We start from the raw sequence: 17,236 nt of genomic DNA, 5'->3' as shown, positions 1-17,236 counted from the left end.
TTGTGGATCCAGAACTGGCTTGTCCACAGAAGGCAAAGAGTGGTTGTAGACGGGTCATATTCTGCATGGAGGTCGGTCACCAGTGGTGTTCTGGGACCCCTTCTCTTTGTGATTTTTATAAATGACCTGGATGAGAAAGTGGAGGGATGGGTTAGTAAGTTTACTGATGACAGAAAGGGTGGGGGTGTTGTGGTTAGTGTGGAGGGCTGTCAGAGGTTACAACAGGACATTGATAGGATGCAAAACTGGGCTGAGAAGTGACAGAAGGAGTTTAACCCAGATAAGTGTGAAGTGGTTCATTTTGGTAGGTCAAATATGATGACAGAATATAGTATTAATGGTAAGACTCTTAGCAGTGTGGAGGATCAGCGGGATCTTGGGGCCCGAGTCCATTGGACACTCAAAGCTGCTGCGCAGGTTGACTCTGTGGTTAAGAAGGCATATGGTGCATTGGCCTTATCAATCGTGGGATTGAGTTTAAGAGCCGAAAGGTAATGTTGCAGCTATATAGCATCCTGGTCAGACCCCACTTGGAGTACTGCACTCATTTCTGGTCGCCTCCCTACAGGAAGGATGTAGAATCCATACAAAGGGTGCAGGGAAGATTTACAAGGATGTTGCCTGGTTTGGGGAGCATGCCTTATGAGAATAAGTTGCAACACTGAGCGTCATAGGAAGTCATTCCTGCCTGTGGCCATCAAACTTTACAACTCCTCCCTTGGAGTGTCAGACACCCTGAGCCAATAGGCTGGTCTTGGACTCATTTCCACTCGGAATAATTTACTTATTATTATTTAATTATTTATGATTTTATATTGCTATACTTCTACACTATTCTTGATTGGTGTGACTGTAACGAAACCTAATTTCCCTCGGGATCAATAAAGTATGTCTGTCTGTCTGTTGAGTGAACACGGCCTTTTCTCCTTGGAGCAACGGAGAATGACAGCTGACCTGATAGAGGTGTTCAAGATGATGAGAGGCATTGATCGTGTGGATAATCAGAGTTTTTTTCCCCAGGGCTGAAATGGCTAGCACAAGAGGGCATAGTTTTAAGGTGCTTGGAAGCAGATACAGGGGAGATGTCGGGGTTAAGTTTTTTTACGCAGAGAGTGGTGAGTGCATGGAATGGGCTGCCAGCAGCGGTGGTGGAGGCGGAAACGATAGGGTCTTTTACGAGACTCCTGGATGGCTACATGGAGCTTACAAAAATAGAGGGCTATGGGTAAAGCCTAGGTAGTTCTAAGGTAGGGACATGTTTGGCACAGCTTCATGGGCTGAAGGGCCTGTATTGTGCTGTAGGTTTTCTATGTTTCTATGAATGGTGAAAGTCCTTGATAGATTGGATGTGGAGAGGATATTTCCCTTTTTTTGTAATTTATTTTTTTTATTGAAGTTCATCATGAAACAAACATTTCCATAAGATGCATTTCAGACATTGTACATATATATCATATAATTATATATGTCACAAATCTCCACATAGTATTTATCTGAGGTATACACTTATAGAAAAGAGTGGAAAGAAAAAACAAGCAAAAGGAAAAAACTATGTACAAGTAGGGAGTGATCTTTTTTTTTTTTACAACATATTCATTGATTTGTGAGAATAAAATCAGGCCTATGAGGCATCATGCAGTTAAACCATTTTTCCCAGTATGAATCAAATTGTTCCAGCTTATGATTAACAGATGATGTTATCTTCTCCATTTTGTAAATGTCCATTTTAATTTCCATCCATGCATTTAAAGTTGGACTCTTCTGTAATAACCATTTCCTAGTAAGAGTCTTTTTTACCAGTCACCAACAGTATATTCATTAAATATTTATCACTTTTCAACCATTCTTGAGGTATATACCCAAAATATATGGTCTTACTTTCTAAGGGTTTTTCACATTTAAAGATGTCTTGTAGGGCATTGTGTATCCCTCTCCAATAGTCTTTGATAACAGGGCAGTCCCAAAAAATATGATAATAATTTGCATTTTGATTTCCACAATTTCTCCAGCAAACTGGGAGGTTACTATCATAATGGGATTTCTGAGAGGGTGTAATAAAATATCTTATCAAGTTTTTCCATCCGAACTCCCTATTTCTGTGAACTGGTACACTTCCATTGATACCTCCATATTATTGTCCATTCTTTCTCAAATATAATTATCCCTCCTTCCTTCTCCCATTTTGTTTTAATGTATGAAGTCGAATGTGTTTTAAGATTTGACAAACCCTTATACATGCTTGAAATGATTCTACTACCGTTATCTGAATTATATGCTTTTCTAAATAGCTCTATCAAGCACGTACTTGCCTTGGTTACATTTTTAAGCGTCCTATTAACATACTGTCACATCTGTAAATACCGATAAAAATCTTGTTTTTCTAATAAGTGTTTCTCTTTAAGCATTTCAAAACTGAACAGTGTTCCTTCTTTCATTATGTTGCAAAGAACTGTTATTCCTTTAGCTGTCCAGTCCTTAAATCTAGCATCCAGTTTATTTGGTGTAAAATCTGAGTCATATGCACACCATTTAAGAATTGCCATATTTCTCTCTCTAGATTATATTCTTTTATAGTAGTTTTCCATATTTTAAGAGTCAATTTCACCCATGGGTTATCAATAGTATTTATGTACCTTTACAGGTTGTTATCAGCCAAAATTGCTTGTATGGGGATGGGAAGTACCTGCTCCTCAATGTTTTTCCATTGAGTGTCAACATATGTTGCACCAACATATCACAGCTCTCAACTGTGCTGCAAAATAATAATCTCTAAGGTAGGCCGCATCCCCCCTTTTCCTTTGCTAATTGCAAAGTTTTGAGATGAACTGTAGGCCTTTTACCTTGCCAAATATACCTTGATAACATCTTGTTCCATTCATTGAATTGATTTTGATTAATCTCTATTGGTAGGGTCTGAAAGAGATATAACAGTCTGGGCAGTATATTCATTTTAATAGACTCACTCCTTGAACTGAGACTAAAAAAAAGGAATCAGGTTCCATCTTGCCATATCTTCCTTAATTTTTTTATATAAAGGCTGATAATTGCATTCTGATAATTTTGCCAAATCTTTTGGCATAATGATACCCAAAAATTTGAAAGACTCTGTTTGCCATGGGAGAGGATGTTTCCAATGGTGGGAGAGTCTAAGACCAGAGGACATAACCTCAGAATAGAGGGGAGTCATTTTAGAATGGAGATGAGGAGGAATTTCTTTAGCCAGAGGGTAGTGAATCTGTGGAATTCTTCGCCACAAGCAGCTGTGGAGGCCAATTCTTTATGCATATTTAAGGCAGAGGTTGATAGATTCTTGATTGGCTTGGGCATGAAAGGATATAGGATGAGGGGTGGGGAGAAGACTGGGGCTGAGAGGAAAAATGTTTAGTCATGATGAAAAGGCCTAATTCTGCTCCTATATCTTATAGTCTTACGGTTATTCTATTCTAATCATTGATAAGTGCTTTGGATAGATGGTGCCCCGAGCAGTGACTCCTGCTGCATTACTCACTGCTACCACCCAGACTATTTATTGTTAATCAACCAATGTTCATTCTATACCAGTGTGTTATCCCCAATATCATGCACTTTATTCTTGAAACTAGCCTTGTAAGTGGGACTTTAACAGACCTTTTTAAAAGTCCAAATAAATTTCCCTCAACTCTTCTACTAGTCATATCCTCAAAAAAACATAACAGGTTTCTCAAACACAATTTCCCTCTCAGAAATCCCACAATGACTTTGCTTAACTCCATTGCCAGCATCTGTTGGCTTCTGTGTTTCAACATTCTTTGCCATTCATTAGGACTACTGGAATTATACTGGCATAGCTAAGCAAACATCCTACTTCTAAAATATGAACATTTCAAGTAATTCTGCCTTTAGTTCTGTAGCAAGAGTCACTGAATGTTTCATCCAAACGACAGCAATAATGTGTCTGAAGTTCACTTCAGGAAGATTAAGGTATGTCTATCAACAAAATGCAAAACAAGATTCCAAAATTCAACACTGTTTTCGGTGTGATTTTAGTTTTGGTTCACAAACTGGGCAGAAGCCTTTGACAACCAGTCAGTTAATTGACTAGATCAACCTTTCTCAGTTTATCCTATGTGTTGTTGCTCCAGTTAAGTCAGGAATAAAATTTTAAAGCTGCACTTTTAAATTTGAAGAAGCGCTGGAGATTTCTTTCATTCTGCATAAAATTTAAGTCAATGATTGCTCTATTGGAAACATCAATGAGCCTTTTTACAAAATACTGCTGTGAACTGCATTCAAAGACAGCCACAGCTTGTCTCTCATTTGAACTAATGAAGCCTAATTCATATTTTTTGTAAAGGACAAAACAACTTACCTAGACTGGCAGAATGGTCTATTATTCATGCACCAGGTTTTCTCCTTCAAGCAGCACATGATACAAGAAGACTCTCTCCCTGCCTTCATGCCTGGCCCAAATAAAAGAGGCCAAAGACATTCCAGGTAATAAATCAAATACTAAAAGACTGTATCCCAAGAAATAGTTAATGCCAAAGGAAATTAAGAAAAAAATCCCTTCGTTCTTGTATAGTCACTGTGCTACATTCTACGATATCCCTTACACATATCTGCTACGTTTACCACAATTCCAATCCTTATTTCCCTAAAACTCATAACTAAAAAATAAGGCAGAAAACAATGAAGTTTTCTAAGGACATCAAAAAATGCACCAATCAACCTTTCCTTCTTCATGGCAGCGAATCCAACAAAAACCACAATAAGTGAGTGACACAATGACAGAGTTTCCTTCTGCTTCTCATCGTAACTAGAGAAAAATATATTGGCTATTGTGGAAATGGTCAGAATCTTACACCTGGCACTACACATTCTGTACCTCAGAGGCATTTCTGCAACTCTTTGCCCTTCATACATGAACTAATTCCAATTCTTCTCTTTCTTTTTCAGCTCCAGAAAATAGACAAGCATCTGTATCACTTTAGAAAAAGGGGTTGTTCCTGAAGACACAGCAATTGGCAATGTTGCCAATTGTCCCGGATAGACCAAGGCTGGAGCTGCAGCTCCAATAGGTAACATTGCTTGGTAGTACCTTCTTTTCCAAACTTTTCTGATAAAAAATAAAATGCGTGCAGAGCAAAGCCGAAGAAATTTTCTCTTGGGACCCCGAACGCAAATAGTCTCCTGAATACTGTCATTATCTGTCCTCTTGTTTTTCCAACTGGTCTCAAATTTTCTGTCTTTCCCGAAGTTTTTTCTTGCCCTCTAACTAGGTTCAATATAGCTACTGACAAAATGCTTATAAAGCAGTCAAAGAGATTCAGCAGTCTTCAGAATCTCCTTTGAAGCATTCAGAATGGAGATTGTCAGAAAGGAAGCAAAAATAACTAAGGTGGTAATAAGCAGTCTTAAATGACAAGACAACAACTCACCTCTATCCAGTGGCTAAGCTCCTTTACTTAGTGGAAGAAAACTATTATTCCTCTCTCTTATTGAAACATGTTCTTCACACAGAGAGCGATGAATCTGTGGAATTCTCTGCCACAGGAAACAGTTGAGGCTGGTTCGTTGGCTATATTTAAGAGGGAGTTAAATATGGCCCTTGTGGCTAAAGGGATCAGGGGGTATGGAGAGAAAGCAGTTACAGGGTTCTGAGTTGGATGATCAGCCATGATCATACTGAATGGCGTTGCAGGCTTGAAGGGCCGAATGGCCTAGTCCTGCACCTATTTTCTATGTTTCTAAGTTTTTTAACAAATAGATTTTGTGGTTAGTAGGGTGTTTAAGTAGTTCAATGTTACAGTAAATTTCCGCAACAATTGAACCAACGTTTTAATTCAGAATTTAAATAGCCCTGACCTGTCTCCTAGACATGTTAACAGGCACACTTGTCCTACCAGAATATTGGATGCTTAAACACTGGTTTACCACTTGATAATTACAGGCCAATGTGCTTACCTACTTAAAACTCATGAGAAACTATAAACAAGTGTCATAAAATTACCTGTATATTAAATACTTCAATAGGACAACAAAATTACTTTCTGACCCCAATTCTAAAGCAACATGTGAGGTATTACATGTGAAGTAGCTCTGTTTTATTTTAAAAACACACTTATATCACATTTAGAATACTTTGAAATAAGAGTGCCTTCAGTGCTAAACCAACATTTCCTGTACCTTGCCTGAGAAAACAGCAGACAACAAAGTAATTAGACTCCTGAAGAAATTTGACAAATGTCATGTGCTGATTAATGCAATTTCCTCTGTCCCATGTCTTACTTCAAGAGAACTTAACAGGATGTTGTTAACCACTCAAACGTGAAAATATTTTCCATTTACATAAAGTTTATTTTGACTTGAAAAACAGTCACAGTATGTATACTGATAAGCAATAGCACTTTCAAAATACAATTTCACTTATTTTACATTTTTGATTATAGTCACATTGACTCAGTGAAAATACTGGACCCAAAATTCAACATCGTGATTGTTCAGCATGTTCAGAACAAGGTCTCAGTGACAAACACAGGACTTGCTTTGCATGTGTAATTGAGCTATTACTGAATTCAAGTGTCACCTGCCTCACAGAAGTGTGAGCTCTTCTAAATAGAGATCTAGCTCCTATTGTCAAATAAATTAATTTAAGTCCAGTTGAAGTTTGTGCTGTGTAACTTCATACTGGTTTTCTTCAGAACTTTACAGGCAATACAGATTATAATTAAGCCAGCAGGTAATTATCCACACATTAATAATGCAGGCTGCTGGCTCCAATTGGATAAGTGGGATAAATCATCCAGTTGATGGGTGGATAGGGGCACTTAGAGATAAAAGGAATAAAAGCCATGAAATAAGGGTACTCAGCGATTGAAAATACCTAGAAATGGTCCTTCTGTACATCGAAAGTCATGAGTTCCTGTCATTTATTCTATTTGTCCTATGAGGACTTGACTTCCCAAATTACATTACCTCACATTTGAGTTGATTGACTTCCATCACCAGTTCACCCAACCTTACTGTTGATATATGCTCCACTATATTCTTACACAATTTTCTTCACTATCTACAACACTACTAATTTGTGTACTGTCTGCAAATTTACTGATTAGACTATCTACATTCTCACCCACCAGTCACAAAACACTGGAGGAACTCAGCAGTTCAGTTAGGCTCTATGGAGAGAAAAAGAACAACTGAAGTTTCAATGTCAACTGTTTATAGCATTCCAAAGATACTGCTTAACCTGCTGAGCTCCTCCAGCATTTTGTGTTTGTTGCTCTAAATTTCCAGTATCTGCAATCTCTCGTGCTTACATTCTGATTCAAGACACTTACATACATTGAAAACAGAGGTCTGAATACTGATCTCTGCAGCTCACCACTTATTACAGAACTGAAGGCAGAAAACACTCATCCACCATAACCTTCTGTCACCTTTTATCCAGCCAATTTTGCATCCCTTGTGCTTTAATCTTCTAGACCAGCCTACCATGTGGGACTGTAACTAAAGCCTTACTGAGGGCCATATAAACCAAGTCTGCTGTGGTGTCTTTATCAGTTTTCTTTGTTATCTCCTCAAAAGACTCAGATTTGAGAGACATGATCTTCCCTTTATAATATAATACTAATTCTTCCTAATTAGCCTTAGCCCTTCCTGTCCTTCAGAACCCTTTCTAACAATTTCCCTATCATTCCCTACCAAAGATGCTTGCTGGCCAATAGTTTCCAGGCTTATTCCTGCACACTTTTTTGAATAAGAGGATAACATTAGTCATCCTCCCAACTTCTGGATCTCAGCTACGGCTAACAAAGATGCAAAATTCTTAGTGAGATCCCCAGCAACCTCCTTTCTTGATTTCATAAGCATTCTGGAATAGATCCTGTCAAGCCCTGGTATATATCCATTCTAACATGTGCCAATATTTCTAACATTTCATCTTTCCTGATTCTGAAGTGCTAGAGAATATCAGCATACCCCTCCCTTAATTCTCCAGCCTCTGCATCCTTCTCCCTGGTGTATACCAATGTGAAGTACAGGCTCTCCCCTGGGTGGAACAGGGTTCAGTACCTGAGAACGACTGGAACCTCAAACAATTGGCAGTATGGCTGCCCAGCAATATATTTAAATAAAATCATTAGACAATCAGGTGTACTTAATCCAATGTGTTTAATTCAGCAATTCAGATTTTGTTGAAAAATGAGTTCTCACACAGTAGAAGATGCCTGCAGTCACAACAGCTGGCAAATCCATTGCACTAATACCCCTAATGTTTGTTTGTATGTATAGGCTGTACATAAGTTGCACCTTTGTATCCTGAAGAGGAGCTGTATTCATTTAAGACCTCAGTCGTACCCCGCAGCTTTATATATAGATTGTATCTTTAGTCACGGAGGGCACCTAGTCGTCCAGTTGCTTCTAATATACTTATGAAAGGAAAATAAAGAAATGTAAGAAGATGTAAAAGGGTTGTAGCAGATTTAGTTGCACTAATGGAAAAACTGAGACAAATATCACCAATAGATGACCTATAGCAGAAATTGCCAGTCTGAGACAGACAAGAAAGTATGAAGATGAGGTGTTTAAGTTTACATTGGACGTCATTACCAGGAGGTCACAGAGAGGTCAGAGTAGAAGTGCAAGGGAGGATTAAAATGGCAAGGAAGTGGAACCTTTGAGCTGTCATGTGTAATGAATACAGTTGCTTTGTGAGATGATTATTCTATTTGCAACACACACAAAATGCTGGTGGAATGCAGCAGGCCAGGCAGCATCTATAGGAAGAAGAACAGTCAATGTTTTGGGCCGAGATGAAGGGTCTCAGCCTGAAATGTTGACTGCACTTCTTCCTATAGATGCTGCCTGGCCTGCTGCGTTCCACCAGCATTTTGTGTGTGGTGCTTGAATTTCCATCATCTGCAGATTTTCTCATGTTTACTCAATTTGCATTTGATTTCTCCCTTGTGTAGATGAGACCACTTCAAAGAAGTGTAAGTGAATGCTGGAACAATTTAATAAAATTACAAGCACGGATGGGCCATTCTTAATGTATGAACCTAGATGTTAAATTTTACTAAGGGTTAATATACTAGCCTCCAAGAGGACCACAGTCTTGTCGCTGGGTTCGGAGGCTTGCATGTCTCAATGACCTGGAGAGCTATGTCGGTTGGAATCAAGCCTTTATGCATTAGCTCTTGGTAGGGTCAACCATGTCAAACAGGTCAAAGGGTAGAGGCCAGTCTAAGAGTGGTCCACTGGTCCTCCACATTGATTGGCTAAAACTCTGACTGGTAAAATAAATTGTTATCGATACAGCAATGAAGAATCCTTCTACATCTGAGTGTGATGGTATTCCTGAGTCACCCCGCAGGACTTGCATGACTGACAGTAGTGAAAACTGAGAGGAAGCTACTGACATGATGAAGGAAGCCCTGAACACTGCCAGAGATAAAAGATAATTATTGCTTCCCTAGGCGTCAGTAGGGTAATGGGCAGTAAGTAAGTCATATGTTTAAGTAGAGCCGGATCCTAATCTTATTCAGCTGTGCAATCACAAGAAGAAAAGCAGTCAACTACTCCCAATTAGAGGACAGCGAAGAATCACTGAGTTCAGATATGCTTGTTTCAAGCAAGAGAGGAGTCATGCAATTTTGCCCAATCATATTGGTGGGAAGCAACGTTGGAGGCTTAATCATACTGAAGATAATTTATAAATGCATATTGTTGTTCTATACATCTCAACCAAATTATGTGTAAGTCTGCTGAACCATCTGGGAAACATTCAGTTTTTGTTTATCTACCAAACTGGCCTTTGAAACAGTCAAAAGTGAACGTTTTCTAGAGGGAATGGAAATAATCACTTCTTCCCTTTATGTATTCAATATCTTCCTCCCTCACACACCATCCTGGTGTAAATACCTACATTTTAGGACACCTTATTCTGCATGGTGTTTCATATTGTTTTGGCTGTAGTTAAATGCTGATCATTATTCTTTTTTCATTTTATAAATGGCACCTTTTTGCTTTAAATCCTGTTGCCCTATTTACATGCAACTCTTGAAGAAAATAATACTTTTTGACAAATATCATATGTCTTCAAAAAGTTAACAGGATGTTAACTAGATTCCTTTTTCCTTTGATAGGATTTTCCTCTGAACATCTAGTAGTTTAAAGTGTCCCATTTATTAGTCCAGTGATTACATTGAATAAATTCTCATTTAAGCTCAAATAAGTTAAATGCCATCTATAAGTTTGCAGATGATACAAGCATTATTAACAGGATCTAAGATGGTGATGAGAGGGCACACAGGAGCGAGATATACCAAATAGTTGAGTGGTGTCACAGTAACAGCCTTACACTCAATGCCAGTAAGACTAAAGAGCTGATTCTGGACTTCAGGAAGGGTAAGATGAGGGACCACAGACCAATCCACACAAAGGGATCAGAAGTGGAGAGAGAGTGAACAATTTCACATTCATGGGTTTTAGTATCTCTAAGGACCTAACCTGGTCCCAACTGATTGATGCAGCTATAAAGAAGGCAAGGCAGTGGCTATATTTCATTAGGAATTTGTAGAGATTTGGTAGGTCACTCGGACTTTTTTTCAGATATACCATGGACAGCATCCTAACTAGCTGCATCACCATCTGATATGGGGGAGGGGGCAACTGCACAGTATCAAAGTAAGCTGCAGAGAATTGCAAAATTAGTCAACTCCATCATAGGTACTAGCCTCCACCATATCCAAGACATCTTCAAGGAGCAGTGCCTCAAAAAGGTGGTGTCCATCATTAAGGATCCCCACCATCCAGGGCATGCACTCTTCTCGTTGTTACCATCAGGGAGGAGGTACAGAAGCACAAAGGCACACACACACAATGATTCAGGTACAGCTTCTTCCCCTCTGCCATCTGATTTTTGAATGGACATTGAGACCACAAACACTACCTCACTACTTTTTTTAGTTTTGTTTTTGCACTGATTCTGATTCTAGTTGGCCGATGGTATCATGGCATCCACACCAGACTTCAGGGTGAGTAGTCTTGGGTTCGAATCCGGCCGGAATCCTTGCATGCTTTCCATCCATGTTGGATTGAGCGTTGAGCTAGCAGCTCAGTCCCGTGAAAATGAGACAAATGGTAAAGAAATATCAAGCTGCCACCTGATGCTCCACAAGGAACAACAACAACATTTCTGATTCTGATTCTGATTTATTCACCTATTGATCATTTGGATCTGCTGACCTAATAACCAAATAATTGCCCAAATTTGTGTTTTGATTCAATGGCAGAAGTGTTTTACAGTTATATTAAATAATACCAGTAAAGAAGCTGAGTTAGGGTTTCTTCAGTTAAGCTCTCTAAGCAAAACTGTTACAATTATACTGTGATGTTATTGTGATCAACTCTGTGACATTATTCACTGCATATTTCATGTACCTAATGCTTTTATAGCTCCTAATAATATTCTATTTGGTCTCCAGAATTGGAATGGCAGAAGCAAAGTTCTTTCCAATGCTGCAACATTTTAGTGCACATTAATTTTAATTGGAATCTGATGCTAAACATGAGATCTTCAGATGGGCGGCTGTACCTATGATGTGCAGAAGCTCTGAGCATGCACGGGAACATTAAAAAGCATACAGCACTCATTTTCACATCATGAAAAAAGATTTTGTGGATTCCAAGCCACACTGAGATGGGAGAGTTGAAGCCCTGTTCTGATGTTAAAAGGGATTGAGGTTTTAGCAAATCTGCAGCATGTCTGGTCACACTTTCACAAAACTCCACCTAGTTGGGTGTTCAAAATCATGATACCAAATACCGGTACTTTAAATACCACCACTTCCACCAGAACCCCACTTCTTAATTGAGTAATATAATCCCTCAACCTTCAGAATCAGGTTTATTATCATTGACATAATACAAAAAATAAATAATGTTCAAACCAACCATTCAATACCGAATCAAAACACAATTGCCCATCCAATTGTGGGCAACATCCCCAATGCCATCACTTGACTGTGTGTCCAACAGCCCCACCAACCACTCATGTATTGAATACAACCTCCCACTGATACCTGGCCTACCCACACACTCTCTTTCACTAGTGAGATCCAAAAGTTAACTTACTTTGTTAATTTAACAATGTCAGTGTTGCATGAGGAAAGATTTTTGTGAGCATTTCAATTTGCCAAGCCAGTACCATAATTCACAGCTGAAAAAAATAATTGCCATGTTTTCCTGTGCAATAGTTTAGTTACGTATCTTCCCAGCAAAAAATATCTAGACTGCTTAATTTAGCAAAAGCATGCAATAGTATATTTTGCTCTGATTCAACATGATTATTTATGTGGAATGAAAACATTTCCAAAAGGTAATTAACATATCAACTTCCAACTCAATCAAAGCAAATGATCAACATAAGTTATCCTTAATCACATGCATTAACTTAAATTTTTAAGCAAGAATTTTGACCAGCCAAGAACCATTTTTAAAATTTACCTGCAGGTTTTGTTTAATTCTTTTCAGGTTGTGTTGAAGGAGGAAATTCTTCTCTAGGAAGAAACGGCTGTACTGATCATCTATTTGTTTTAATAAGTTATGGAAGAGAAGGGTGGCCAGTGAATCATTATTCGAGGCAAGTTCCCTGTTAAAAACAATGACCATAGGATTAAATTTGAATTGTGTCCCATATGAAAAAAAGGTTTCCAAATTGTTACGAACACTATTAATTATCAGCATAATGGTTTGTTCCACAATGGAAAATGATTCAGAAAACAAAGACATGAACAAACCCAATTCACTAGACCCTCTGTAGGTGTATTTGTTCTCCAAAATTAAGAGCATGGAAATTTTTATTTTCTCTTTGAATAAGCTGAAAAATATGAGGGGGTGGAAATTGTGTCAAAACTGGAAGAAACTTGGCTTTGGTGTCACCTACTATCCAATGCACTGCCACCAATAAAGAGAATAAATTAATCCGTGGAAGGAAATATTGGGAGGCAACACAACTTGTGGCTGAAATACTTGCACCAAACAAATTTCTTCCCAGGGGGTCTAGGCAGACAGGGTTGTCTGATGGACAAGTTAGTCCTACTCTGCTATAAATTCAGATTCAGATTCAGTTTATTGTCATTTAAAAACCACAAATGCAATGCAGTTAAAAAATGAGACAACGTCATTCCAGAATGATATCAACAAAGCACATGACAAAATAGACTACACCAGAAAATCCACATAATGTTTGGCAATCCCCAATCCAGAGTCCAGAGAGGCTGCTGCATATTAATATCGCGCTACCATCTTAGCGCGTGTCGCAGAAAGGAGATCCAAATCCACCAGACAAAACAAGACCAAAAACCAAAGCTACAAGACCTGCACAAAACCACATAGTTTCAACATATAGTTACAACAGTGCAAACAATACCATAATTTGATAAAAACAGACCATGGGCATGGTAAATATAGTCCAAAGATGTTAAAAGACAATAAGTTTGAAAGAAACCACCACACAGTTTCCACAAAGATCAAAACTGAAGTGAAGTCAATAGACAATAATAGACAATAGACAATAGGTGCAGGAGTAGGCCATTCGGTCCTTTGAGCCAGCACCACCATTCAATGTGATCATGGCTGATCATCCACAATCAGTACCCCGTTCCTGCCTTCTCCTCATATCCCTTGACTCCGCTATCTTTAAGTGCTCTATCTAACTTTTTCTTGAAAGCATCCAGAGAATTGGCCTCCACTGCCTTCTGAGGCAGAGCATTCCATAGATCCACAACTCTCTGGGTGAAAAAGTTTTTCCTGAACTCCTCTAAATGGCCTACCCCATATTCTTAAACTGTGGCCTCTGGTTCTGGACTCCCCCAACATCGGGAACATGTTTCCTGCCTCTAGCATGTCCAATCCCTTAATAATCTTATAGGTTTCAATCAGATCCCCTCTCATCCTTCTACAAGGCCTGTCGCTCCAAACTTTCAACATATGACAGTCCCGCCATCCCGGGAATTAACCTCGTGAACCTACGCTGCACTCCCTCAATAGCAAGAATGTCCTTCCTCAGATTTGGAGACCAAAACTGAACACAATACTCCAGGTCCTGCTAGTTCTGAACTAATCTGCATACTTAATGCAGGATCCTGATATCTTCTTGTGAATATTGTGCTGGAAGGATCAAGCTGAGGCTAAGCCTAGGCAGGAATGCAGTTGGATTTCAGAGTGTCAAACATTATTCTTAAGCTAATTACAAGCATCTCAACTTCAGTCAACTACTATGCTTCATGATTCACATGTGAAAAGCAGTCTCCTCTGTAAGGCACCACCATGCTGCCTGTTTACATGAGTACCTCCCTTAAAATATTCTTTTCTTTTTCTCTTTAGATGTCCATTTACCTGAACATGATGCACTCAGTGGTTGAACTATTGATACAATTAGCACAGAAAAAGGCTGTGCAACATATGTTGGATGAAAGATCCATGCTTTACCTGATTTCAGGCTCTTGCTTCAATGCCATATGATATGGAATCGTAAGACCTCTTTCCACTTCCACAAATAATAGGTAGAATCTTGTCATCACTGCTATTTCAGTGAATTCAGACCCTCAAGCTTAAAAATAAATTCTTCCACTTCCATGTGAACTTTCCACAAATTACTTTAAATCTCTGTAACTAAAACATTAAGCTTTGTCTCTTCTAAAGTAAGAAAATCTTGTTTAGCCAATCTTTCCTCCCAACAATTACTTCATCCACAAAAGAACTCAGATAAAGAGAGGTCTGGATAGGGCAAGCAGAAATGTCTATATCCCTAAGCAGAATGGTCAGTAACTGGAGACATGGTAGAAGATCAGAGAGGACGTACACAAAAATATTTTGCTGAATAAGTGAAGGAAGATTGATGCTCAATGGCTGAAAGGATAGTGGACAAATCCACACCAATTTAAAAACACATCTAGATGAACAGTTGAAGAACCATAATCTTTGGTACTGCGATGTTTGAGTAACCCGAAGTCCATTTGTGGTTAGCTTAACCATGGTGGTCTGAACAACCTATCTCTATGCTATAGCGTTCATCTTTGTGAATCTCCTTTGCACTTCCCCTTTTGTTATCTATTCTTCCCATTAAGTTGTGACAAGAACTGTACAAAGTACTACAGATTTGGTGAAAAGTTATATTTAATTTTTGATGTGACCTCCCTACTCTGCAGCCAAAGAGTTAAGAACACAAAGAGAATAAAGAGGAATATAATGCCTTTTCCTTCTCCTTTCTTTCTGTTTGTTAGATATTCTTGTATTTTGATTCTTCATAGGTGATTCTTATTTACCGGTACCTAGTTAGGCATGCAATGTGTTAAGATACAAACAAATCTACCACTTCTGCCTAGTTGCATCATGAGTGTTAATGACTCAGAATCTATTGATGGTGAGTATTTTGAACAATAAATTTTAAATGTAGCATGAGGGGTTTAAGTTACTGATATTAGTTTTGGCAATAGTTGTTTTGATTCTAAAATTAGATTAGGATTTAAGTCTGCTGGAATCATTTGAAGGCAATATCAAATATTCTGCTTCAAAATGTTCTGGATAAGCTGTGAGTTTGCACTCAATGACTCTTCTAACTTCAGTTAATTGGTAAGATTTCTGCATATGAGTCAATATGTTACAGGATCAAGCTTCACACAATCTAGCACAAGCTGATTACTTCACAACAGCTCTGAGGAGGTGCCACACTGTTGGAGGTGCCATCTTTCAAATGAGATGTTAAGTTATTCTGATAAAAGTTTGACATATGAAAGAATGCAGATAAGAGAAATCTGAAATTAAAAAGCAACACAGGAAGTGTGGAAATATTCAGCAAATCAGGTAGCATCCACGGAGGGAGAACACTTTAGATTTCAGTACAATGGTGAAAACAAAAGGTCAATAACTTGAAATGTCAAATTTATTTTATCCATCACGAATGTTATGTGACCTATTGTACATCTCAAACATTGTTTTTTCTGCTTCCCCACAACTACAGTATTTTGCTCTGATGTAAATGAGGGTTCTCTGGCTGATCACAAGTGCATGCAAAAAATCCAATAGCTCAAAAATGCTGAGAGTGCCAGTACTCTGATAGGATTATACTACAGATCCAGCCCCTATAGCCACTGGGACATTGAAAAACAGATATATAAGCATATTTGGGAAAGGTGAAAATCAGAGATACTGTAGTGGGTGACTTCCACTTCCATAATATAAATTGGGATCTGCTTTGTGCAAGAGGTGTAGACAGGGCAGAATTTGTTAGGTGCATTGATATTTCTTAGATCAATATGTAAATAGTTCAATGAGATAAGGGTCCATACTGTACCTAGTGTTGGATAATGAACCTGGCCAAGTGACTGACCTTTCAGTCGGAGAACAGTTAGTGAACTATGATCACAACTTCTTAAGTTTTAAGATAATTATAGATAAGGATAAGTATGCATGTTGCAAGAGAATATTGACTTAGAGCTGGGCAAGTTACAAGAATTTTAGGTAGAAACTGGGGAGAGATTATTGGAACAGCTGCTGATGGGATTCTGTAGGTAAATGCAGTTTCAGGAAAACAAATTTGAACAGAAATCAGATGCATGTCAGCTGTTGATCCTGCTGACAAATTTGCAGTCTCTGGAAAATAAAATTGAAGACCTCAGAGCAAGATTGCTGTACCAGAGGGGCATCAGGACTGCTATGTACTTTGCTTCACAGAAACGTGGTTCACTCCCGTCCTTTCAGATGCACAGCTTCAGATTGATGGCTTCATTATTCCCCGAAAAGACAGGATTGCTCAGTGTTTTAAATGCAGAGGAAGTGGAGTATGCTGTATGATTAATTCATTGTGGTGCACAAGCGTGACAGTTCTGTCACAGTCCTGCTCACCCGAATTAGAACATCTAGCAGCAAAAGCCATCCATTTTACCTGTTGAGGGAGTTTTCTGTCATCATCCTGGTAGCAGTGTACATTTCACCTCAGGCCCATGTCAAGCAGACTCTGAGGAGTAGAGCACCGTAATCAGCAGGCAGAAAACTGCACACCTTGATGCTTTTGCGGGGAATTTCAACCAGGCCAACTTGAAGGAGCCTCTGAACAACTACCATCAACACACCACCTGTAGAACTAGAGGAGTCAACACACTTGACCACTGTTTTACCACCATCAAGAACACTAGAACACTTACTGTGCCATCCTACACCCACACTTTGGAAAGTCCAATCCCTGGCTGCACTT

The 17,236-nt window shown here is 38.8% G+C and overlaps 1 protein-coding gene across 2 annotated transcripts in view; it reads right to left on the bottom strand.

The window, feature by feature from the left end:
• Positions 1 to 17,236, bottom strand: part of LOC140728359 (signal transducer and activator of transcription 4-like) — a 122,415-nt gene that overhangs the window by 80,324 nt on the left and 24,855 nt on the right. Inside the window, exon 3 of one of the 2 annotated variants that reach the window (XM_073046970.1) lies at positions 12,487 to 12,631. The exons of the other annotated variant lie outside the window; for it this stretch is intronic. Within the exon in view, the coding sequence (XP_072903071.1) occupies positions 12,487 to 12,631 (145 nt within the window). The remainder of the gene's footprint in view (positions 1 to 12,486; positions 12,632 to 17,236) is intronic. 2 annotated transcript variants of the gene reach the window in all.

The sequence above is a fragment of the Hemitrygon akajei genome, chromosome 5, assembly GCF_048418815.1.
Source record: "Hemitrygon akajei chromosome 5, sHemAka1.3, whole genome shotgun sequence".
Lineage (NCBI taxonomy): Eukaryota > Metazoa > Chordata > Chondrichthyes > Myliobatiformes > Dasyatidae > Hemitrygon > Hemitrygon akajei.
The sequence above is the reverse complement of the archived record's forward strand: the minus strand, read 5'-3'. Positions and strand labels throughout refer to the sequence as shown.